This window comes from Oncorhynchus tshawytscha, linkage group LG33 (assembly GCF_018296145.1).
Source record: "Oncorhynchus tshawytscha isolate Ot180627B linkage group LG33, Otsh_v2.0, whole genome shotgun sequence".
NCBI lineage: Eukaryota > Metazoa > Chordata > Actinopteri > Salmoniformes > Salmonidae > Oncorhynchus > Oncorhynchus tshawytscha.
This window is the reverse complement of record NC_056461.1, coordinates 21056080-21080237: the sequence shown is the minus strand read 5'-3', so window position 1 is coordinate 21080237 and position 24158 is coordinate 21056080. Positions and strand designations below refer to the sequence as shown.

The window sequence follows — 24158 nt, the reverse complement described above, 5'->3', positions numbered from 1 at the left end:
GATATTGGGCAGAGTGGACACAGCTGTTTTGTAACCCTTCACCAGGGTCTCTCTTTGCTCCTGGAATCCCCTAAACCCCTCTCCATTCCGCCTCTATTTGTACCAAGCTCTGCTGAGAAAACAAGCCCATCCATAGAATCCCTACACGCACACGCTGACACACACACGCAGACACACGCACGCACGCACACAGACACACACACACAGACACACACGCACACACACACACACACGCACACACACACACACACGCGCACGCACACAGACACACACAGACACACACACACAGGATTCAATAAGGACTGCCTCAATCAATGAGACACATAATGGCTTCAGAGACTGACAGAGAGACAAAGAGAGCAAAAAGAAGGATGGAGGTAAAAGGAATTGAGAGGAATGTAGATGTAAGGAACAGATTGAGTGAGACAGGGAAATGGATGTAGGTAGAAGATAGGGATAATAAAAAAGGGAAGAACAGTTGAGGCAATGTTACAAGAGAGAAGAGACAGAGAAGAGACACAGAGGCAGATGTTCATGTGTTTTAGAAGGTGAGAAAGGGGTGAGGAGGGATAAAATCCCACTACTGTGGTCATTTGCACTCTCTTCACGTTCTGCCTGCCTGCCTGAGTGAAGAGCCTTACTCCAGATCTGTTAGGAGTTGGAAAGGGCACTGTTATTCTTCCAATTAAGCCCCAAACCAAACATGCCGTCTCAGTTTCAGCGCCTGCGTCCGTCTCTGTCCCCCCATCCAACCATCTGTCTTAATTTTGACAGCTTCAGCCCTGGACAGGAAGACACAGGTATGTAGGAAGATGCACCAGAGGCCTGTATGCTGTATACACACTGCCAGATGGGCCCAAATCGGGATTCATTTGGTGTAGGATTCACAGAACTGTGTATATAGCTAAAGAGTCCGACTGTCTTTGCCTGCAGGGTGTGTGTGTCCGACCAGTGTGTATAGGTAACTGCCAAAATAAAGGAAACACCAACATAAAATATTTTCATAGGGTTTTGGGCCACATGCCGCCAAACAGCTTCAATGCACCTTTGCATAGATTCTACAAGTGTCTGAAACTCTGTTAGAGGGATGTGAAACCATTCTTCCACGAGAAATTCAATAATTTGGTGTAATGTTGATAGTGATGGAAAACGCTGTCTCAGGTGCAGCTCCAGAATCAATTGGGTTGAGATCTGCTGCCTGACACACACACACACACACACACGCACATTTGTATACATGACTCTAAGCATGATGGGATGTTAATTGCTTAATTAACTCAGAAAACCACACCTGTGTGGAAGCACCTGCTATCAATGTACTTTGTATCCCTTATTTACTCAAGTGTTTCCTTCATTTTGGCAGTTACCTGTATATGCGTGTGAGTGTACTGAGAGGGGCTGAGGCTGCTATAGGGTCCCCTCCTGTGTGTCCTCAAGGCAAGAGTTCTCAGCCGACGCCCCCCGCATGCTAACAGGCCTGTGAGAGGCTCTTCACACAACTCCAACACGCTCGAGGGCCAGAATTGCCTTGTGACAAGTGTGGAGGGACAAGAGCCAGCAGGCACAGAGGAATGCAGCGCAGACTCCACTTTGTGTGTGGTTGTGTGTGTGTTCATCTCTTTCTGAGTGTGGTGTTTAAATGGAATTGTACTGACTGATTGTTTGGTTTGCAGTACTGCTTGTTTGCGTTCAGCAGACTGGTCCCTCATCATTTACTCTGTATGACAAATTCTCTATTCCTCATTGTTGTGTGTGTGTGTGTGTGTGTGTGTGTGTGTGTGTGTGTGTGTGTGTGTGGTATCACTCCTGACCTGGGTGGGATCACTGAGGGAATTATGGGGATTAGTGTATTTACCGGTGGTGAGAAAAGGCAACATCATCAGTCTACCTGTGACAGCCCTGACACAGTCCCAGGGTATAGTCTGCTGGCGTTGTAAAACTATAACCATACCTCAGGGGTCCCCAACTGGCGGCCGCGGGCCGAAATTGGCCTGCTGGTGAGTAATCCCTCCTGTGTATAGAGTGGACCAGCAGAGTCTATTCTACCTGGCAGATCATCACTCACTGCTGTCTGAGAGAGAGGAGCTTTGTGAGGGAGGATTATGCTGGGTTAGGGTTACTAACAGGGTTAGGCTGGATTAGACATTAATGATGACCTCTTGACCTGTGGCTGTAGAGTCCGTTCTTCTTCTGGGGTATCAAATGTACAAAACTGCTATAGCTTTGAGCCAGAGATCTTCATGGTCAGGTCACATGATCAGGAAAAACTCATTGGCCTTCAAATGGGGGTCTATTGATTGATCTTCCTCTTTTGAAACAATCATTATAGATGACACAGTAGCCACCCTTTGACACACCCTATGCATCAGTATAACATACTTGGGTGTTGTTATAAGGATGAACACACTATCTACGACGTGTTGAGCACTTTAAGTGTGCACTGTGTGTTCCTGTGTGTGCAATGGGTGCCGTGTGTGTTCAGCCATGTGTTTTTAATGTGTATGTTGACTGACGTGGGTTCACAGTGTTTTTAAACCCTACCCACTCCCCCTTCCACACACACACGCATGTGAACACACTCTATTTCATTGGTGGTCATGGATACTGTACGTTGGTCTTTGAGACCCTTGTTCTGAAGCTTTCTGCTACAGTTTTTAACACAATTGACGGCCTACCTTGTGCCCCTGAAAGGAAGGATAGATGTCTTTGCTAATAAAGTGACAGCTTTACACGGAAACACGCAAACCTAAAATATACTCCTTCGCCCTCTCTGATTCACAGAACAATCCAAGGGACACTCCAAGGCCCTTCTCTCCTGGATGAAACATGTCTCTTTTCAAACCACAAATCGATGCTAGAGTTTAAAGGCTTGTTTTATTTTCAGTCAAATTTACCTCAACCAAAATTTGACTTTTTTGTCCAGTGGGTTCCATGAGTTTACCTGTGTTAGTCTATATTCCATTATGTGAAGAACATATAGAGCATGAAGAACATATATAATATATAGAACATGAAGAACATATAGAATATGAAGAACATATAGAACATGAAGAATAAATAGAACATATAGAATATGCAGAACATATAGAACATGCAGAACATATAGAATATGCAGAACATATAGAACATGAGGAACATGAAGAACAAATAGAATATGCAGAGCATATAGAACATGAAGAACATATAGAATATGCAGAACAAATAGAACTTATATAACATGCAGAACACATAGAACATGCAGAACATATAGAACATGCGGAACATGTGGAACATGCAGAACATATAGAACACGCAGAACATATAGAACATGCAGAACATATAGACCATAAAGAACATATAGAACATAAAGAACATATAGAACATGCAGAACACGAAGAACAAATAGAACATATAGAATATGCAGAACATGAGGAACATATAGAACATGAGGAACATATATGACATGCAGAACATATGGAACATGTAGAACATATAGAACATGCAGAACATGGGGTACAAGTAGAACATGCAGAACATATAGAACATGAAGAACATGAGGAACATGTAGAATATGCAGAACGTATAGAACATGCAGGACATATAGAAAATATAGAACATATAGAACATGCAGAACATATAGAACATGCGGAACATATAGGACTTGCAGAACATATAGGACATGCAGAACATATAGAACATATAGAACATGCGGAACATATAGGACTTGCAGAACATATAGGACATATAGAACATGCAGAACATATAGAACATATAGAACATGCAGAACATAAAGAACATAAAGAACATAGAACATGCAGAACATGCAGAACATGTAGAACATATAGAACATGCAGAACATAAAGAACATATAGAACATGTAGAACATATAGAACATGCAGAACATATAGAACATGTCGAACAAATAGAACATGCAGAACATATGGAACATGCAGAACATATAGAACATATAGAACATATAGAACATGCAGAACATAAAGAACATATAGAACAAATAGAACATGCAGAACATATAGAACATGCAGAACATATAGAACATTAAGAACATATAGAACATGCAGAACATATAGAACGTGAGGAACATGCAGAACATATAGAACATGCAGAACGAATGGAACATATAGAACATGTAGAACATGCAGAACATGAGGTACAAGTAGAACATGTAGAACATATTGAACATATAGAACATATATAATATGCAGAAAATATAGAACATGCAGAACATGTAGAACATGAGGAACATATAGAATATGCAGAACGTATATAACATGAAGAACATACAGAACATATAGAACAGGAGGAACATATAGAATGTGCAGAACATATAGAATATGCAGAACATATAGAACATACAGAACATATAGAACATGCAGCACATATAGAACATACAGAACATATAGAACATGCAGAACATATAGAACATGCAAACATATAGAACATGCAGAACATATAGAACATGCAGGACATTTAGAACATGCAGAACATATAGAACATGAGGAACATATACAACATGCAGAACATATGGAACATGTAGAACATGCAGAACATGGGGTACAAGTAGAACATGTAGAACATGCAGAACACGAGGAACATATAGAACATGCAGAACATATAGAACATGAGGAACATATGGAACATGCAGCACATATGGAACATGTAGAACATGCAGAACATGGGGTACAAGTAGAACATATAGAACATGCAGAACATACAGAACATGAGGAACATATAGAATATGCAGAAAATATAGAACATGCAGAACATGAGGAACATATAGAATATGCAGAACGTATATAACATGAAGAACATGCAGAACATATAGAACATGAGGAACATATAGAACAGGAGGAACATAGAATATGCAGAACATATAGAACATGCAGAACATATAGAACATGCAGGACATTTAGAACATGCAGAACATATAGAATATGCAGAGCATATAGAACATGAAGAACATATAGAACATGCAGCACATATAGAACATGAAGAACATATAGAACATGAAGGACATATAGAACATGCAGAACATATAGAACATATAGAACATGCAGGACATATAGAACATGCAGAACATATAGAACATGAAGGACATATAGAACATGCAGAACATATAGAATATGCAGAACATATAGAACATGCAGCACATATAGAACATGCAGAACATATAGAACATGCAGCACATATAGAACATGCAGAACATAGAATATGCAGAACATATAGAACATGCAGAACATATAGAACATGCAGAACTTGAGGAACATATAGAACATGCAGGACATTTAGAACATGCAGAACATATAGAATATGCAGACCATATAGAACATGAAGAACATATAGAACATATAGAACATGCAGGACATATAGAACTTGTAGAACATATAGAACAAGCAGAACATATAGAACATGCAGAACATATAGAACAAGCAGAACATATAGAAGGCACGAATGGTTATGTGTAGAGATGATGACATACAGCCTTTATGCATTTACTGTTTCAGGATCACTATGGTTACTGGGCAGTTAGGGTTTTAAGATGGTGTAGAGGTTAGCCAATAGCCATGACAGTGAGCGCCTGCAGCAGTGTTCTGTTCTGTAGGGCTGTAAAGTGAGCTGACAGTAAGGGTTAAGATGGCTGCAGCCTCCCTGCTCCTCTCTCCACATGGGGTAGATGAGGGACTAGCATGTCTGTCATTCACAAGGGGGGTGTATTTATGTACACACCACTGTGCTCCAGGCCTGCTGGAACTGCACACCTCTCTTTCCTCTTCTGTCTCTCTCTCACCTGCCCCTCTTTTTCTCTTCTCTTTCTCTCTCTTGTCTCTCTCCCTCTCGCACACTTGTTCTTCTCTCCTTTCTCCTTCCTCTATCTCTCTCTGCCTCACGCTTTATCACTAACTCGCCTATCTCTCTCTCTCGTTTTCCCTCCCTCTCTCTCTGAGGCAAGGACACTTAGTGACTGTGCAGAAGTGAGAGGAGAGGAAAGGTGGCGTTTGCACAGCAGGGTAGTATCTCCACTCCAATAACAATCACATCAAGTGGTGTGGTAAATGAGGTGGCCCATGGTTCAGTGTCTGGGGCTAATCACTACAGTCGGTTCACTAAAACCCAGTGATAATGATTCAGCACACAGCCCTCCTTCTGCACTGGCAGCAGTACATAGCCAAAAAGCCTGCCCCCCATGCACATTCACACGTACACATAGCCTACACATTTTCACACAGCCTTTTGTGTGGATGGGATGGGTATAGACGGAACCAAGCCCAGATGAAAGGAAGGCTCTTTAACCTGAACATGTGCTCAGCTCTGCCGTCCATGACGATACTGAGATGAGATCCAAACTGCAGGCGTAATAACACACATACACTGATCCAACACTGAGTGGATGGATGGTCTGAGGGAGACAGAGCATCTGTCTTACTCTACGTCTCTATTCCTTTGGCGTCGTACCTCAGACAGAGAAGTGTCTGACTCAATGTTCTTTGGGATGGAAACTGGCCTGTCATGAGGTGATCTATCAAAAGAACCTCTCTTGCTCTGTTATTACCTACTCTATCACCAGAAAGACACTGTACATCCCTGGACAAATATATAAACAGCCAGTGACATGTGGCTTGTATTACCCCTTAGACAGCTGGCCCAGGATCAGATTTGTTTCTTTTCTTTTAATGTTAGGGCTGGGATTGGGGGAGCTGATCTGGAATCCGTTTTGAAGGACAGAGAGGAGGAGGATGAGTCAGTGTTGGCTTCAGCGAGGCCTGAGCAGGTGCTGTAGGGGCATGTGACCAGCTGGTAAAGGGAATGTCTGGGCTGGTCCATCCATGACATCGGGGGTGGGCTGCTTTTGTCTAGGCTGGCCCATCCATGACTTTGGGGGTGGGCTGCTTTTGTCTGCTGGATCTTGGCCTGTGATTCAGGACCGGCTTTTGTTCCTGCTGTCCTTTGGCCTTGATCTCAGAACAATATGAGCTGCATCGCTAAACTTTCTGTGTGTGAGCGTTTGGCTATGAAACTCTTGAATGGGACCATGGTGTGAATATTAGCTGTGGGTTGCCGTTTTATAGAAATGTTCAATTTGGATATAAAACTTGCCCTTTGAAAAGTCACAATGGCTGAGTTTGAGATGATGTCCTCCTGGCTGAGATGATGTCCTCCTGGAGTGGTAGGGTGAAGAAAGGTGGGTTATGAGGCCTAGAGGGGTGCGATTGAGGGGGGCAGGTGTTGTGACTTGGCGCTGGCATGCCTGGCACTCTGAGGGGCGCTCTATGTTTAGCCCTTACATGATTTTACATGTGCTGTTTTTTCTGGGCCTGCTGCTGTTTGTTGACAGAACAGAATGGTTCCCCTCAGTGGCGGCCGGACCACCCCCTCTTACACTCTAACAGGCATCTACCAACCCCTCTCTGGTTCTACGTTACCCATGTTACATCTGACCTGAGCGCATCCATCTTTCCTTCCCTCTCCTATTCCCACTTTGCTCCTTCTTCCCCCTTTTCTCATCCCTCCTTTTCGCTCTCTTTTTCGCCTTGCTTCTCTCTTTTCTGACTTTTCCCAACCTTGAACACAACAAATATCCAACAGCGTCATTTTGTTTTTTTTACCATCTTCCAACAGAACACTATTACTCAACTTAATCAATGTTACCCCACGGTGATATGGGTAAGACCTCACTAGTGGATGACTGGTGGTGTGTGTGAACGCTGTGGAGCCTTGTCATGGGTGGGTGATTGAGTCCAGACGTTGTGTTTTTCTTCTCTCACCACTATACAGGGTTGGTTTGGCCCAGGGCAGGGCGGGTTGGAGTTCCCTGGGGTGCTGTAAAGTGATAGGGCGGCGCGGGGGGTTCAGATCGTCCCCCGGAGTGACGGGTCAAATGTCAAAACTCCAGCCCGGTGAGGGGGATCAGGGTCATGTTAGTCAAACACGGACTGAGGTAGACCCTTCCTGTATAACTCACAGATGCTTATACCATTACTTTGTGTCTGTGTATGTATGTATTCATTTGTGTGTGTGTGTGTGTGTTTGTGTTTAATGAGAGGGCTGGGCCACTCTGTTTGCTCTAAGCCTCATGGATCCACCATTTTAAACTTCCCCTTCCGTCCCTTAGCAGCCCCGCCACCTACACAGCAGCTCCTAAGATGGACGACCTTGGAGTCATCCCCGTCACCGGGCTCAGACATTGGCCAAATACTGAGGCCCTAGATGAATAATGGTCTGTCAGTGACCTCTCACCCCTGGCCAGGCTCTTATGTGTCAGATTGATATCCTCCTGAGTGGAATGTCTGATAGTGATAGGGAGCATCTAGCCATCTAGACAGGCAATCTATTTGGGATCCAAGCTCATGCTCCATCATTGATGTTTCTGTTTTCTGTAGATCTAGGCGTCTGTTTCTATGATCTAGGGCTATATGTTACACCTGTTCTGTCCAAGGTGCTGAGTGTGCCATATTTAGTAGGGTTATTTTAACAAGGCTTGGGGTTCTCCAGTTAAGTGGCTTCTGAGCTAGGCAGAAAACACCCTGAGATCTGTGTGTGTGTGTGTGTGTGTGTGTGTGTGTGTGTATCCTTGAATTTGAGCACCCTGTGCGTGTAAAAGAGGTAGAGCACAGCTCTGTCATAAGCCCTGTGTGATGGCAACCTGTGTGAGGGTCTGCCTCGAGACCAGGGGTTTATGGTATGAGCTGTCAGCCCCTGGGGTTAAGCACTGAGTGAGTGATGGAGCCCTGCTGTGTCTTTGTGTCTGTGTGTGTGTGTGTCTGTGTGTGTGTGTGTGTGTGTGTGTGTGTGTGTGTGTGAGTGTGTGTGTGTGTGTGTGTGTGTGTGTGTGTGTGAGTGCCTGTTGTGTATGTGTGTGTTGAGTGACACTCACTCCATGCTGCCTATTTGACCCTTTGACCACCAGAATAGCATCATCATTCATTAACCTGTCCTGTACTGTGACTTAACTTCTGATGTCATTCAGGGAAAACAGCTTAGTATTACTGTAAATTTCTCTTTCTGTTTTTGTTTCTCTCCTTAGCACTCTAGTTCTCACTCTCCTACTCTGTATTCTGTCTATATTCTCTCTCTGTTGCTCTCATTGTAATATTCCTGCCATGTAGGACCTACCTCCCACAAACAGCAATGGGTTTACAATCTAAAATTCAGTTACTCTCGCCCTTGTCTGACAAGCTCAGACAAAACCTTTTGTTCCCAGGGAAATTGACCACAAAGAAAAGAGAGAAGTGTATTTACAAAAAAATAGTTTCTCTTTTCTCATCCATTTTTGCTGTCAACACCCAGTCTGCCTCTGAACCCTGGCAGACAGCACTCCCTCTCTCTCTCTGTGTGTGTGTGTGTGTGTGTGTGTGTGTGTGTGTGTGTGTGTGTGTGTGTGTGTGTGTGTGTGTGTGTGTGTGTTTGTCTGCACAGATGTGTGTGATCACTGATCAGTGGAGGTAATGATGTCTGAACCATGGCTGGTGGTGGGGTTGGTGGCACAGGTTCCCAGTGCTATGAATGATCAGCCGGGTGGATGGGGGTCAGGTCCTCCTGCCCTGAGGGAGAGGGGGAACACCAGGAAGAGGGAAAGATAGACTCCATATGCTGACATCAGAGCCCAGGGTCAAATGACCAGATGTATTAGCCTCTACCCTGTGGGGCCACAGTAGTGAAATGACCTACCTAAAGAGCTCCCCCTAGAGGTCAAGGATATGAACTACATACCGTGTGGGGTGTGTGCTTGTGCAAGTGTGTAGAACACACAACAAATGTCAGGAGAATAGATATCAAGGAAATATTTTAAAACCCAAGCACAGAGACTGTGGTCTGTAATACACATTGCTTTAAGCTATGATTGTTGACTCATAGGTTTTCAATGGAAAACAAAGTAATTATGTGAGAGACAGTGCAGTTGAACCTTGAAATGTTTGCTCCCATGACCATTTAGTTTGTATTTAGACAAGTTGTTATAGTCCCATTATGTGGTTCGGGACAGGTTAGCAGTTTCATGTGGTCTGGGCAGGGAAAGTGTCTCCTCTTTTCTCCCATTGTTATAAAACCATTGGAATCTGACCTTGCTCTGACCCCACTGTAATCATGTGTTGTAGAAAACACCAGGAAGGCTTTCTCTCTCTCTCCTTCCTCCTCTCCTCCTCTGAACCAGGGTGCAAACCATTCATTACCCGTGCTTGGTCACCTGAGCGAAAGAGAGCAGGAGAAAGAGGAGCAAAGATAGGATTAGAGGAGTAAAAAGAAGGATTATCGTTATGAGTGTGCTTTGTTAAGAGTACTTGCCCCTGAATCAGACATGAGCCTGTCTAAGTGGCTGTGAGTAATTCAGCCAATCAAGCGTAATTAATCCCAAACACGACAATGCTAGGATTTGGGTGTCTTATTTTTTTTTAACTCTATTGGCTCATCGCGTTACATGAACAACTGAATTAACAAATGAAGGTGTTGATTTCTTAATCACGTTGTCGTCAGTTTTAAAGTCTGCGTTATTTACTTCCTTGTCTGCTACATTTATGTTCGTTGTAAAGAGGCTTTGAACGTATCCTCATTCGTCATTGTTTTTTGTGCAAACTCCCAAAAGGACTCTGAGAAAACGCCGATGTGCCAGTTGAGCTCTGTCTGTGCGTTGTGAAGCATTACTCTAGCCTGAAGACATTCACAAAAAGATTGAAAACTCACACTCGAGGTGCTAATGAGCTTCAGACTGAGACATATGTCTCGGCATTATGGTTCAAGAATATGGCTCAGTGTGGATCGATATTGGGCACTATCACTCACAAGGAAGGCTCTCTCAGTGTATCTGTGGTGAGCATACTCTCTAGGAGGGCCAGAGTAAATCCTCTCTGCTGTCCCTGTTAGCTCATCTGACGTAAATCTTCCGCTCGTCATGTTCAGAAAAGTGACTCCTCACCTCTCGGTCAGACGAAAATCGAGCCGAACTCTCTTCTCTAATCCGTGTTAATCTTTATGGCAGGTCTCAGGCCAGATTTGAGTGACAGTTAGGTGAGAGCATCTACATGTACACACAGGTTGACTTGAAAGGTAGCATTAAAAGCTTAAGGAGATGGACAGACCATGCTGGCTATCCCACAGTGCCTCTGGCTGAGGAAGTGATACTTACTGGTGGCTTTCTGTGGTTTGGTTGCCCTCTGTCAGTTATGGTATCAGTGAAAGCCTCTGAAACTGAGGCTGATTGAAGCCCTGCTGTGTCTGCCTGGAGCCACAGCACTCAGCTGGAGCATGAGAAAAGTGGAGAGAAAACAAGGCTTTGGTTTAATGTTTGATCAGGCTATAACTAGAGAGAAAACAAGGCTTTGGTTTCATGTTTGACCAGGCTATAACTAGAGAGAAAACAAGGTTTTTGTTTAATGTTTGATCAGGCTATAACTAGAGAGAAAACAAGGTTTTTGTTTAATCTTTGATCAGGCTATAACTAGAGAGAAAACAAGGCTTTGGTTTCATGTTTGACCAGGCTATAACTAGAGAGAAAACAAGGCTTTGGTTTTGTGTTTGATCAGGCTATAACTAGAGAGAAAAATGATGAGAATCACACACATTGACACACTCTCACACATAATATAGGACACACACACACACACACACACACACACACACACACACACACACACACACACACACACACACACACACACACACACACACACACACACACACACACACACACACACACATACACACACACACCTCTGTGGCCCACCAAACCCAGTAGTACAGTCACTAATCCTGCAGCACATTTGCAATCCGTATTATGACAACCTGATACCCCCAGCAGGTCCCAGCCAACACACACCACCCTTTATACGGGGTGGCAGGGTAGCCTAGTTAGAGTGTTGGACTAGTAACCGAAAGGTTGCAAGTTCAAATCCCCGAGCTGACGAGGTACAAATCTGTCGTTCTGCCCCTGAACAAGGCAGTCAACCCACTGTTCCTAGGCCGTCATTGAAAATAAGAATTTGTTCTTAACTGACTTGCCTAGTTAAATAAAGGTAAAATAAATGTAAAAAAATATGCCTCTTAAAGCCTGGAAATGTACGTGTCAGTGAGAACAGCTGCACTGCCGTCCAACACAGGCTCCTCTCTCACCTGACCCTGAATCAGTTCTGAGTGTTCCTTTCCCCCCTGGAAAGGTTGTTAGGTGGGTGTAACATCTGCTCCTTGGCCTGTGTGTCTCAGTCCTTACTTGAGAAACCTCCCACAGAGCCAGAGTGAGTTCACCCGTATGGGATCATCAGTGCTCAGCATGCACAGGCGCGGTCTCCAGCCTGTTCCCCCCCGGCCCCAGTGTGTCAATGAACAGAGGTGGAGTATTGAAGACATCCGCAGTATGTCAGTGATACCGAGCTCGGGCCATTAGCGACTCTTGAGACGTGCCGGCCATCCTATCCCAATCTGGCTCCACTAAAAGCATCAGAAATGCAACCGTATATGGCGCCTATGGGAATTTGTGTTTCCCATCACTCCACAGGAATGAATACCTGGCATACCTGGCATACCTGGCAGTCTGAAGTGTCTCTGTCTTTCACAACACATCTGGTTGCATTTTCTCTAGTTTAGGGCTTTAGTTCACAAACATTTAGTGTATCTTATGTTATTCCCCTTTTCGAAGTCATCACCGACCTGACATGACACACTAGGTGAGAACTACATAATGAAGCTCTTGTGTATACTTTACCTATCCAACAGTGTGAGATCAGTGATGACATCAAGACCGGTAGAGTCATGGAAATGTGTGATAGTATCAATACTATTAGACCTTGTAGTCTTGAAGACTCCTACTCCATAACCCTTCTGCTTTCCTTCCCAGGTTCTACCGGGGTGACTACCACATCGACGTGTGTATAAACGACTACCTGGACGTCTTCTGTCCCCACTACCTTGACTCTGTCCCAGAGGAGAGGACAGAGCACTACGTCCTCTACATGGTCAACTACGACGGCTACAGCTCCTGTGACCACACGGCCAAGGGCTTCAAACGCTGGGAGTGTAACAGGCCCCACTCCCCAAACGGACCCCTGAAGTTCTCCGAGAAGTTCCAGCTCTTCACCCCCTTCTCTCTGGGCTTCGAGTTCCGCCCCGGCAGAGAGTACTACTACATCTGTGAGTAATGGTAATCTTTATGGTAATTTAGCACATGCTTATAGTCAAATAAGCTTAAAGTTAACAAAAGCATTCAGTATAAAGTACAGGAATCAAACCCACAACTCTGCTGGTGCAAGCGCCATGCCCCAACAAATTGAGTTATCAGGGCCATGTATGCCTGAATACCACTCATTTACATATCATAGAAAAACACAGTTGGTACAACAGAACAGGAATGCTTTGCTTAAAGGCAGAGAAAGAGCTGCCACAGTCTTCCTGCATGCCATGGGCATTTATGATATCAGTGAAGAGTTATTATGTTGTGGGCTCTGGCTACTATGGAAAAACACAACATACTTAGACGATTCAAGGGTGTGATGTGAGGCCAAACATTTTGAGTCCAAGCATGGAACTGACTGCGGGGGGAAAAAACAATAGCAAAGTAGAACTGTGTTTTGTTAGTCCTGGCAAAGAGGTTCAAAAACCCAACATTTGCCCGAGGGAAAACATCTCCATTCTCATGGTCTCCATATGAAGAGACTTTGTTACAAACTCGCCAGGCTCAACTTTCTGCTGCTCGTGAGAAGGCCTCTGGAACACAAGCATCTGAAGCCATGTTTTTACAAGTCGAGTCTGAGCCCTACAAGGCAGAGATCTGAGACTAAATAAGAGATCGCACCGGGCGGCCTGCTAGGCTACAGTATTTCTGATTCCTCTTACAGAGATGGCTTCACTTAGGCCTACTCCTCAGTAGCCTCAGCCTCGGCCTCAGCTGCACGCCTCAGACCCCCGTCATGTGATTCAGGAGAAAGCTGCCTGACGAATCGGCAGTCCCAATCTCCTAGGATGTTATTCTGCTGGATTGGATAGATTGTATAAAGGATGGTGTGGGGCAGGTTATGGACTTTACGTTAGGATGTCTCTCAGTCTCTGTTTAATGTGCTAATAGGAGAGCCAAGATGGAGTCAAAATAGCCATCAAGTATATATTGCCATACTGGCTTTTACAGTGAAACTGGGGGAGAGAGAATGAGAAAGAGAGACTGGCCACATGGCCTGAAGGCATTTCCTTCCTTGCCCCAGAATTATTATTCAACAGTTAAAGATTCACTCAGAAAAGAGGCTGTTTTTCTCCAAGAACACGTCACCTGTGAGGAGGATGAAATAACAAAAAGGCGTGTACGTAATCACACCCCGGGGAACATACCGAGGTGTACACTAACCTGCTCCAACATCATGTCCCTCTATGTAGTTCCAGAAAAGCTGGATATCTCACAATAAACCATGTGATATCAGTTTCAGTATCACATTGCATGTGTCTGATCTGTCAAGCATGACTAAAGAGTTACATTGTCAGATGATACTAGCACATGTTGTAACACTACTGGACAATAGAGCTGAGAACTTAGAGCAAGTAAGTCAAGTGTTTGGGGGTTGACATGTGCCGGTGACAACGACTCAGCGCAGAGGACAGACAGACAACCCTTTGTCCCCCCCGTGGATAGTTAACCCCCCCCAGGCGACGAGAGGAAAGGAACGGGTGCGGTGGGACATGGGGTGGGTTAAATCAAATGGCTGACACCTGCGGTTGGCCCTGGGTGTGTCCGTCCGTCTGGCAGACAGATGTCTGCAGGAAGCTATCAGGGGGATCAGAAGGGGCGTCCTGGGGGGGGGGTCAAAGTTCAGCATGTCCTGATGGCTGGATGTGAACCCGGGCTTCTCCCAGGCTACAGCTGCATGTTTTTCTAAAATAGCCAATGGGGAAGTGTGATCCAAATCTCAGGGGATAGAAATCCAATTATCTGGGGAGACAGTGGAGAGTCTGTCTCTCTCTGTGTGACTAGGGCTGACTGTATGCTGTAAAGCTTCAAAAGCCCAGGTCCTACTCCGTACACAGTCTGAAGATCTACATAGATAATGAGATAAACCCTGTTCAACAATGTGTTTGTTCCACTGTCTAGGGTTTTGCTTTGTTCCGACAGATACAAACTGATCACAAGGGAATCATCTGATCCCATCGTATTTATATCAGATCTCCAATTCATCTCCGGTCTATACCCCAGACTTAAGTTACACGGCATATGAGCCCCTAGCTTGTGTCTGGTCATGTGTGTGTGTGTGTTTCTGGTGGTGTATGTGTCTGCGTGTGTGTGTCTAGTGGTGTGTGTGTGTGTTCGGGAGTGTCTGCATGTGTATAGTGTGCGTGGACGTGTGAGACGTTTACGGGATGGTGTGTGTTCACGAGAGGATGCTAATCTCCTCCACTGGGCCGCATGGCATGACTAACCTGGGATCTAGTGTCGCAGCGTGTGAGACGGGGTCGTAGAAAAGCAGCTCACGGCTGTGTGGGGTATTGTGGAGTCCAGGCTCTGTCTCTGTCTGTCTGATTGACTGACTGGGAATAGAAAGGGAGCTAGTACAGTCTGGCCTGAGTGCCTGCCACTGTAGGGGTGTGAGGTAAGTTACACAATACTCGCTGACACAGACAGAAGAGCCATGATTGACGCCACACTGCCAATATAACTCTCCACATCAAGTTCTAAAGACAATTTTTATCATATTTCATAGCCACGCTAAGTGCTTTAAAATCGTAACCTCAGTCTTCAGTCATGGAAATACTGACATGGCTCGTTTTTATCAGGAATTGACTGCCAGTATCATTCACAGGGAAGAAGAGTGTATCAAGATAGATGATAGGCTATAGGACACTCTATAGACAAACTGTATTGCTCTCTCTCTATCTCAAACACACACACACACACACACACATGCACATACACACACACCCACACCCACACACAAACAGCATGATGGTGCCCTGAGGGGTGGGGGTTTATGTCTAGATTAAGAGCAGCTTGAGACCCCAGGCAGGCCAGGAAATGACGGGGTCAGAACATAGGGGCCCATAGAGTTGGGGGTTGCTGGGTGGGAGAATAAGAGAGGCATTCTATAGAGGGGATGAATACAGTCACGGTCAGGGTCTGTCAAACTAGCAACAAGAACAAGATCTCAGTCACAACCTACTTTCAGAATAGAAGTGAGATAGGGACTTCAGAACTATTGCTTCTCAAGACATCACACAATGTGAAACACCCGCAGTCTAGTTTGTCACTTTGGTGACTACGTCCTAGGTGACATTGTCTAGTTGTTGACAGGTCAGAAGGTGAAGCGGCCTGAGTTGAAGTGACCTGCCACCATAGGGATTTAGTGAAGCATCTGTCATATTTCAGTTATCCAGAGTAGACGTCTGTGTTGCAGGGTTGTGCTACTTTACTGCTAATAGAACCCAGTGGCAGGTGTTGACGGCCTTTGCAGCCAATCAAATCATTCATAGCAGATGGTGATGTTACTCTGAGCCAATCGAATTCTATGTTGCAGATGTGGACAACATTTGGAGCCAATAGAAGTTTGAGTAGCAGGTGCAGACAGTTCTTTCATCCAATAGACGTTTGAGTAGCCGGTGTGGATGTCTCTTGAAAGCCAATCAAAATTGAAGGGGGCAGGTGTTTGTGTTGTTTAAAGCTAATGGAAGTCTATGTCGCAGATGTTGCCCTCACTCAGTAGCCAATTGAAATGTGTTTCAGGTGTTGATCAACATTGCTAATTCGTAAAAGTGGCCTACAATATGCTACATTCATCACAAGTTGCATCCTTTCAGAACCTAGAATAATAGTGAAGACATCAATATGAAATAACACAACGGAATCATGTAGTAACCAAAAAAGTGTTAAACAAATTAAAATATATAAATAGCCACCCTTTGCATTGATGACAGTTTTGCACGCTCTTGAAATTCTCTCAACCAGCTTCACCTATAATGCTTTTCCAACAGTCTTGAAGGAGTTCCCACATCTGCTGAGCACTTGTTGACTGTTTTTCCTTCACTCTGCTGTCAAACTCATCCCAAACCATCTCAATTGGTTTGAGGTCGGGGGATTGTGGTGGCCAGGTCATCTGATGCAGCAATCCATCACTCTCTTTATTGATAAAATAGCCCTTACACAGCCTGGAGGTATGTTGAGTCATTGTCCTGTTGAAAACAAATGATAGTCCCACTAAGCGCAAACTAGATGGGATGGAGTATCGCTGCAGAATGCTGTGGTAGCCATGCTGGTTAAGTGTGCCTTGAATTCTAAATAAATTATAGACAGTGTCACCAGAAAAGCACCCCCACACCATAACACCTCCCCCATGCCTTATGGTGGGAACCACACATGCGGAGATCATCCGTTCACCCACACCACATCTCACAAAGATGTCCATTGCTCATGTTTCTTGGCCCAAACAAGTTTCATCTTATTATTGGTGTCCTTTGGTAGTGGTTTCTTTGCTTATTTGAGCTGTTGCCCTAATATGGACTTGGCCTTTTACCAAATAGGGCTACCTTGTCACAACACAACTGATTGGCTCAAACGCAATAAGAAGGAAATAAATTCCATATGAACTTTTAACAAGGCCCACCTGTTAATTCAAATGCATTCCAGGTGACTACATCATGAAGCTGGTTGAGAGAATGCCAAGAGTGTGCAAAGCTGTCATCAAGGCAATGGGTGGCTATTTGAAGAATATCAAATATCAAATATATTTTGATCTTTAACACTTTTTTGGTTACTACATGATTCCATATATGCTATTTCATCGTTTTGATGTCTTCACTATTATTCTACAATGTAGAAAATAGTATCAATAAAGAAAAATCCTGGAATGAGTCGGTGTTCTAAAACTTTTGACCAGTAGTGTGTGTCTGTACAGAATAGCTCTCAGGTCTTTGCTGTTAGCGTTGAAGTACGTAAGTATTGTTCTTAACACATCTGAAATGTTTTCACAGCTTCCACCATTGCTGACAATGGAAGGAGAAGTTGCCTACGACTGAAGGTGTTCGTCAGACCAGCAAGTAAATGTATTTCTGAAAGAACATGCCATTCTCTATTCTTTCAATCTGTGGACAACTTTTATTGCATTATGTGAAAGTCTGATATCAATCTTGGGCTCGCTATGAATGTTCACATCCCAACTCCTTTTGTTGCAGACAATTGTGTGAAAACTGTCAGTGTTCACGATCGGGTCTTTGACGTCAATGAGAGAGTGGACAATTCCCTAGAACCAAGAGGTTTGTTTGACTCTATAAAGTGTGTGTATGTGTCTTTGGGTGTGTGCCTGCCTGCCTGTGCGTGCGTTTATCCAGGAATGACAAATTGTATTTCCTGATACAGAATCCCGAAGAGGCTCTTATTTTCCCATTCTTCCAATGGTCCAATATGTCAGTCACATAGACAATTTATGGAATGACAAAGCCACTACTTAATTTCACACATTCATGTTTCAGTCTTGCATGTGAATGATGTCTCTTCTCCAATGATTCTTATCTCCTTCTCTTTCCTCTCTCCTCCATCTTTTCCTCCCTTCATCTAGATGACACCAGCCACGAGTCAGCTGAGCCATCCCGAGGTGACGTCAACTCCGTGGGCCGGGTTCAGACCGCCGGCCTGCTGGTGACCTCCTCCCTGCTTCTCCTGGCGGCCATCTTGTCTTCATAGCGCCCAGCCTGAGGGTTTTAGACAGAGCGGAGTGGACCGCCCTGACTGGACCACAGGCCCCCCACAACCCCCAAGGAGCACTTTTTAACAGACAGTCTCTCTCAGTGCAAGGGAGAGGAGAGACTTATAAGTGGAAGTCCTTTTTATAAACGTTGCTTTGGGGAGTTAAGATGCCAAAAGCCTTTTTGTCATTTTACTTTCCTGTGAATTTTGATATTTGAAGGCCATGGTATGCCGTTGAATTTGCTCTCCCCATATCCTCTCACACACTAACACACACACAGGCTCCCTCTCTCTCTCTCTCTCTCTCTCTCTCTCTCTCTCTCTCTCTCTCGCCCTCCTCTGTAGCCACACCAAACATTTTGCAAGATTAAACTTACGGAACAAAAACATTTTCCAAACCCCCAAATGACTTTGATTGAGAATATGATGAAGTCGTGTGGCAAATGACAATTGATCATTTGAAGAAGGCTTGTGACTGATCAGATCTGCCAATGGCAATGAGGCCAAGGAATACTGGCCAATCAAATGAGGCCAACGGTGAAACAAGGATCCAAAGCCATGGTTGTAGCTTGGAGAAATCCTGTTGCCAAGCAGAGGGTTGTCTGTTGTTTTCTTTCCTTTGAAGAGTCCATTAGAAGTTCCTCTCAGGTGATGGGGGTTGGATTCAATGACTCAGAGACTGGGAGAGGATGTTTGAGATTAACCGGAGAAAATAAGCCCTCATGTTTAGTACTTTCTGTCCTTTTAGGGGAATTAGTGATTGATTAATGTATTTTTGAAATAAATCACATAATTCAAGTTTAGCAGCCAACACGGGTGTATATTTGCGAGGAGCGTGGGAGCTGATATGGTATTTTGTCAGGCAAATGTATTTTCCTATTTATTCTTGAGTCCTCGTGCTCTGTCCGTTTTCTGATGACTGTCCTGGTTCTGTCACTGTAACTACAGCAGAGAGAAGCCCAAAACATCCCACCACGAAAAAGCATCAGTCTCTCTTTTTGTTTAAGACGGGTATGCTTATATTTCATTACTCGTACACATTAAGTATCTGGGCTTGGACTCAAAATGTAACTGAATTGCATTGTTTTTATCCAGCTGAGTTCAGGAAAGAGGACAGAGAGTCGCTTGTTGTATCAGGGTGTAGGAATGTGAGCTATAACTGTGATCTTCTCTGTAACAGTAAACACAAACTATATGCGTACTAACAAGTCAGCCCATATTACAATCCACTACTTCATTTGGAAACATTGTCATAACCTTTACCAAACTACATTTACGTTTATAAACACAAGGTACAGGGATGACACCATTCTGTAGCTAACACAATTAGTTTCAATTATGTTTGTAGTAGTATTCTTGGGTTCTGCCAGGCAAACAGCACACACTTGCATTGATATTGATAGGTTAGCGACTATGCAGTGATGATCCGCCCACACGTCCCCGCAGTTCTCCTAACTTTGCAGGAAGGTTGTGGTAACGTTGTGGACATAAGGTTCCTCTATAGCAGCTGCAGCTCTGGTATGATTTAGCCGTGTCTTTGATGTCGTGTGGAGCAGCGTCCTTGCAGACCACATGCTGGGTGGCCATGCGTTGGTTATTTCTGGAATGGAAAAAGAAAAGACCACCAGGAGAGAGAGGGAGAGAGGTGTCCTGTTCAGACTCTGGATAGGTTCACTAGCAGGGGAGAGAGAGGTGTCCTGTTCAGACTCTGGATAGGTTCACTAGCAGGGCTGAGAGAGGTGTCCTGTTCAGACTCTGGATAGGTTCACTAGCAGGGGAGAGAGAGGTGTCCTGTTCAGTCTCTGGATAGGTTCACTAGCAGGGGTGAGAGAGGTGTCCTGTTCAGTCTCTGGATAGGTTCACTAGCAGGGGCGAGAGAGGTGTCCTGTTCAGTCTCTGGATAGGTTCACTAGCAGGGGCGAGAGAGGTGTCCTGTTCAGACTCTGGATAGGTTCACTAGCAGGTGCGAGAGAGGTGTCCTGTTCAGACTCTGAATAGGTTCACTAGGAGAGGCGATAGAGGTGTCCTGTTCGGTCTCTGGATAGGTTCACTAGTAGGGGCGAGAGAGGTGTCCTGTTCAGTCTCTGGATAGGTTCACTAGCAGGGGTGAGAGAGGTGTCCTGTTCAGTCTCTGGATAGGTTCACTAGTAGGGGCGAGAGAGGTGTCCTGTTCAGTCTCTGGATAGGTTCACTAGCAGGGGCGAGAGAGGTGTCCTGTTCAGTCTCTGGATAGGTTCACTAGCAGGGGTGAGAGAGGTGTCCTGTTCAGTCTCTGGATAGGTTCACTAGCAGGGGCGAGAGAGGTGTCCTGTTCAGTCTCTGGATAGGTTCACTAGCAGAGGATAGAGAGGTGTCCTGTTCAGCCCAGTGGACCGGAGTGAGTGATGAGGTGAGAGAGAGGCCCCAGCTGAGATCAATAGAAATCGGCTTCTCAAACCCAGGAACACTCGGTAAATATTTCCCTCAGTCCCTTCACTTACTTATACACAGTCTATTTAGTGTACTGACACTCACTCACCTCCTTTGTAAAGGGTCGAATGGACGATCAGTGAGAAATACGTTTAGCCTCTGCCTCTGTAGGCTGTCATTGTGGGATTCAGTTTGACCAAATCTGTAGATAGGAAAAGTAAAAATTCATTGTCACCGACATTCACTTCGGGCAACATTGGGAAATACGGATCACCTTGTCTTATGGGTACTGTGTATCCAGCCGTGGTCTAACAGAACGTACAGTGTTAGAGCAGTGATTCTCACACTTCTTTGAAGGGCAACCAGAGTTAAGGGAGACATTGTTAATGTTGTTAGTGAGAAAAATGTAAATGTTTGATATAAAAAAAAAACAGTTGATTTCATTTCTAAATGTCTTTTTGTATGAGAAACATGATCAATGTTACAGTCTATATCTGTCAATTCTGAATCCACCGTGCGATTAGCATTATGTGTAAGCGTCTCAAATATCAACTGTGCTGTGTGTGTGTGTGTGTGTGTGTGTGTGTGTGTGTGTGTGTGTGTGTGTGTGTGTGTGTGTGGAGGTTGAAGTTAAGGTCTCTGCTATTGGAAGTGCACTATATCCATCCATGCCCATTCCAAGAACCAGACCACACTCCTATCGCTCTCCCCTTTTGACCAGACCTTTACTTAGTAGTATTTTCATCTGGAATGTGGTTTAGGTGCCTGATGTTTTGAGTTCTTGTACCTGCTTAGTTTGTCTGTGGTCTCTCCAATGGTTTCAGATGAAGCTTCAGTAGTCAGTAGCACCATGTTGTTGTACCTGAATTCAGGAGATGGAATGTCCATTTTTTTGTAAAGCTTGTTGAGTGCTGGTTTTCTGTGCATATCACAATGTCCTAAATCAGTTAACTGTAATTTTCTATTCAACCGTTGATGTAGAGTATTAGATGCAGTTTTGTTACAAGGTGAACAGTGAGTCTGATTGGAGGAGCTCTTCACCTGAATTTGGTACCTGTTACTGTAGCCATTTAGCCTGAACCTAATGTCACTGTGCCCTCCTATGTACCCTGTCCTACTGTATGTATCTGTCCCCTGTCTTCTGTACTCTGTCTTCTGTGCTCTGTCCATGTCCCCTGTCCCTGGCCTCTGTCCCTGGCCTCTGTCCCTGGCCTCTGTCCATGTCCACTGTCCCCTGTCCCCTGGCCTCTGTCCATGTCCCCTGTCCCTGGCCTCTGTCCATGTCCACTGTCCCCTGGCCTCTTGTCCCAGACCTATTGTCCTCACCTCCCCAGACTGTTGTAACTCCTCCCTCTCTTCCTGGTCTAACTCGCTTCACCAGATTTTTCTGCAAATGTATTTCATACGAAGGCCATTATTTGTAAATACACGTGTTGGAGCAGCTATGACTAACTACAACAAAAAAATGATTTAATAAAAGTTGTCATTTGTCTCTCAAATTTGTAATGTCTTTTCTTTTCTACGTAAATTGAACTGCTTTGTCTACTGGGGCAGCAGGTGGCCTCGTGGTTAGCGTGTAGGGCCAGTAACAGAAAGGTTGCTGGATCGAATCCCCGAGCGGACAAGGTAAAAGTCTGTTGTTCTGCCCCTGAACAAGGCACTTAACCCACTGTTCCCCAGTAGGCTGTCATTGTAAATAAGAATTTGTTCTTAACTGACTTGTCTAGTTAAATAGTGGATGGAAAATGAAATAGAGACAAGCTACTGCTCTTTGACAAAAATGGAAGATAACTGTCAATAAGCAGTACGTGTTAGGCATCCAAAGTTGTTTATTTACACTCCTTAACTGCTGAACAGCTGTCATTCTATTATCTGAAGTTAAATCCCAAATAGAAAAACTACACAACTTCAAACAATCATACTTGAACCTGCAATGTGTTGAGTGATTTCTTAGGATCTCTGCCAAAAGCTGCTAGGCTTCTCTCTCATTATCCTTGTTTTCTCTCTGTGTGTCTATCCCTCTCTCTCCCTCTCTTTCTCGGTCCTTCCTCTCTCTTTCCTCTCTTTCTCTGACCTTCCTCTCTTTCCTCTCTCCCTCTCTTTCTCTCTCTCACTCTCTCTGTCCTCGTTCTCTCACTCTCTCACCTCTTTCTTTCTCTCACGCTCTCTCACCTCTTTCGCTCTCTCACTCTCTCTCACCTCTTTCAGCAATGTAGTGTGCTGCCAACCCACAGCTCTCTGCGTCCTCCCCAACAGGACGGGTAGCCTACTCTCATCAGAGAGGCCTTTGAAACCTTGAATAAGAGTTTCAAATTTGGGGAAATGACACTCTCTAATTGTTTTATATATTTTTTTGACATTTTGTCAGGAAATGCAGCTCCGTCTCAGGTTCTGCTGTTGTGCAGTGGTTGTACAGCCTTTCCTCTGCAGGATCAGTAACCTCCCAATAAGCAATATAGTTTTGTGTTGACTGTGTTGTAATTGTTCTCTCTCTCTCTCTCTCTCTCTCTCTCTCTCTCTCTCCCTCTCTCCCTCTCTCCCTCTCTCTCTCTCTCTCATGGGAGCAGACAGTGATTTTGACACCGAAGCCCTTGCCAAACAGCAGTGTAATTACAATGTAAGGGAGAGCTTTAGAGGCCTTATCAGACATTTATGTTACAACCTCACAGAGACCCTGGGAACCAAACAACAACTAAAGGTCAAGAACAGAGTTCTCATTCAAGAGAGAATCACCATAACAATCATGTGTTTTATCTTCAACAACAAGACACAGTTGAGACACTCTTTACAGGATTGGTGGAGAAAAAGAGCTGGGTCTCATTCAAGGCAGACGACCTGTGATTCTGCTTGCATTCTTTGACCTTCCTTCCTCTCCTTATTCAGTGACACCTAAACCCACCGCCACTCTACGTCATGGTCCTGAGGGGACCACACACACGGCTATTCTCAACCAGCACTGTGGTGTGGTATGCTAACTGAAAGACAGACAGAATATAATTGACTTTTAGTAAACCATGAATGAGCGTTATCCTCTCTCAGGAATGTCTGTACAGTGCGTACAGGAACCTCGGAATAGCCCAGTATTGCGTCGCGGGGAGGGGGGGGGGGGGTTACCTTG

General features: G+C 44.6%; 1 protein-coding gene across 3 annotated transcripts in view; it reads left to right on the top strand.

Moving 5' to 3' along the window:
• The window catches only part of LOC112230955 (ephrin-A5), a 51296-nt gene extending 28763 nt beyond the window's left edge, over positions 1–22533 (top strand). Inside the window, exons 2-6 of one of the 3 annotated variants that reach the window (XR_006080672.1) lie at positions 12818–13110; positions 17920–17991; positions 18121–18201; positions 18504–20276; positions 20371–22533. Coding sequence is in view for 2 of the 3 variants with exons in the window: in XM_024397388.2 (XP_024253156.1) it covers positions 12818–13110; positions 17920–17991; positions 18121–18201; positions 18504–18628 (571 nt within the window). In the remaining variant the exon portion in view is untranslated. Of the gene's footprint in view, positions 1–12817; positions 13111–17919; positions 17992–18120; positions 18202–18503 lie in introns of all 3 variants that reach the window. The other 2 variants (XM_024397389.2, XM_024397388.2) reach the window with 2 other exon arrangements.
• The last annotated feature ends 1625 nt before the right edge of the window (positions 22534–24158 follow it).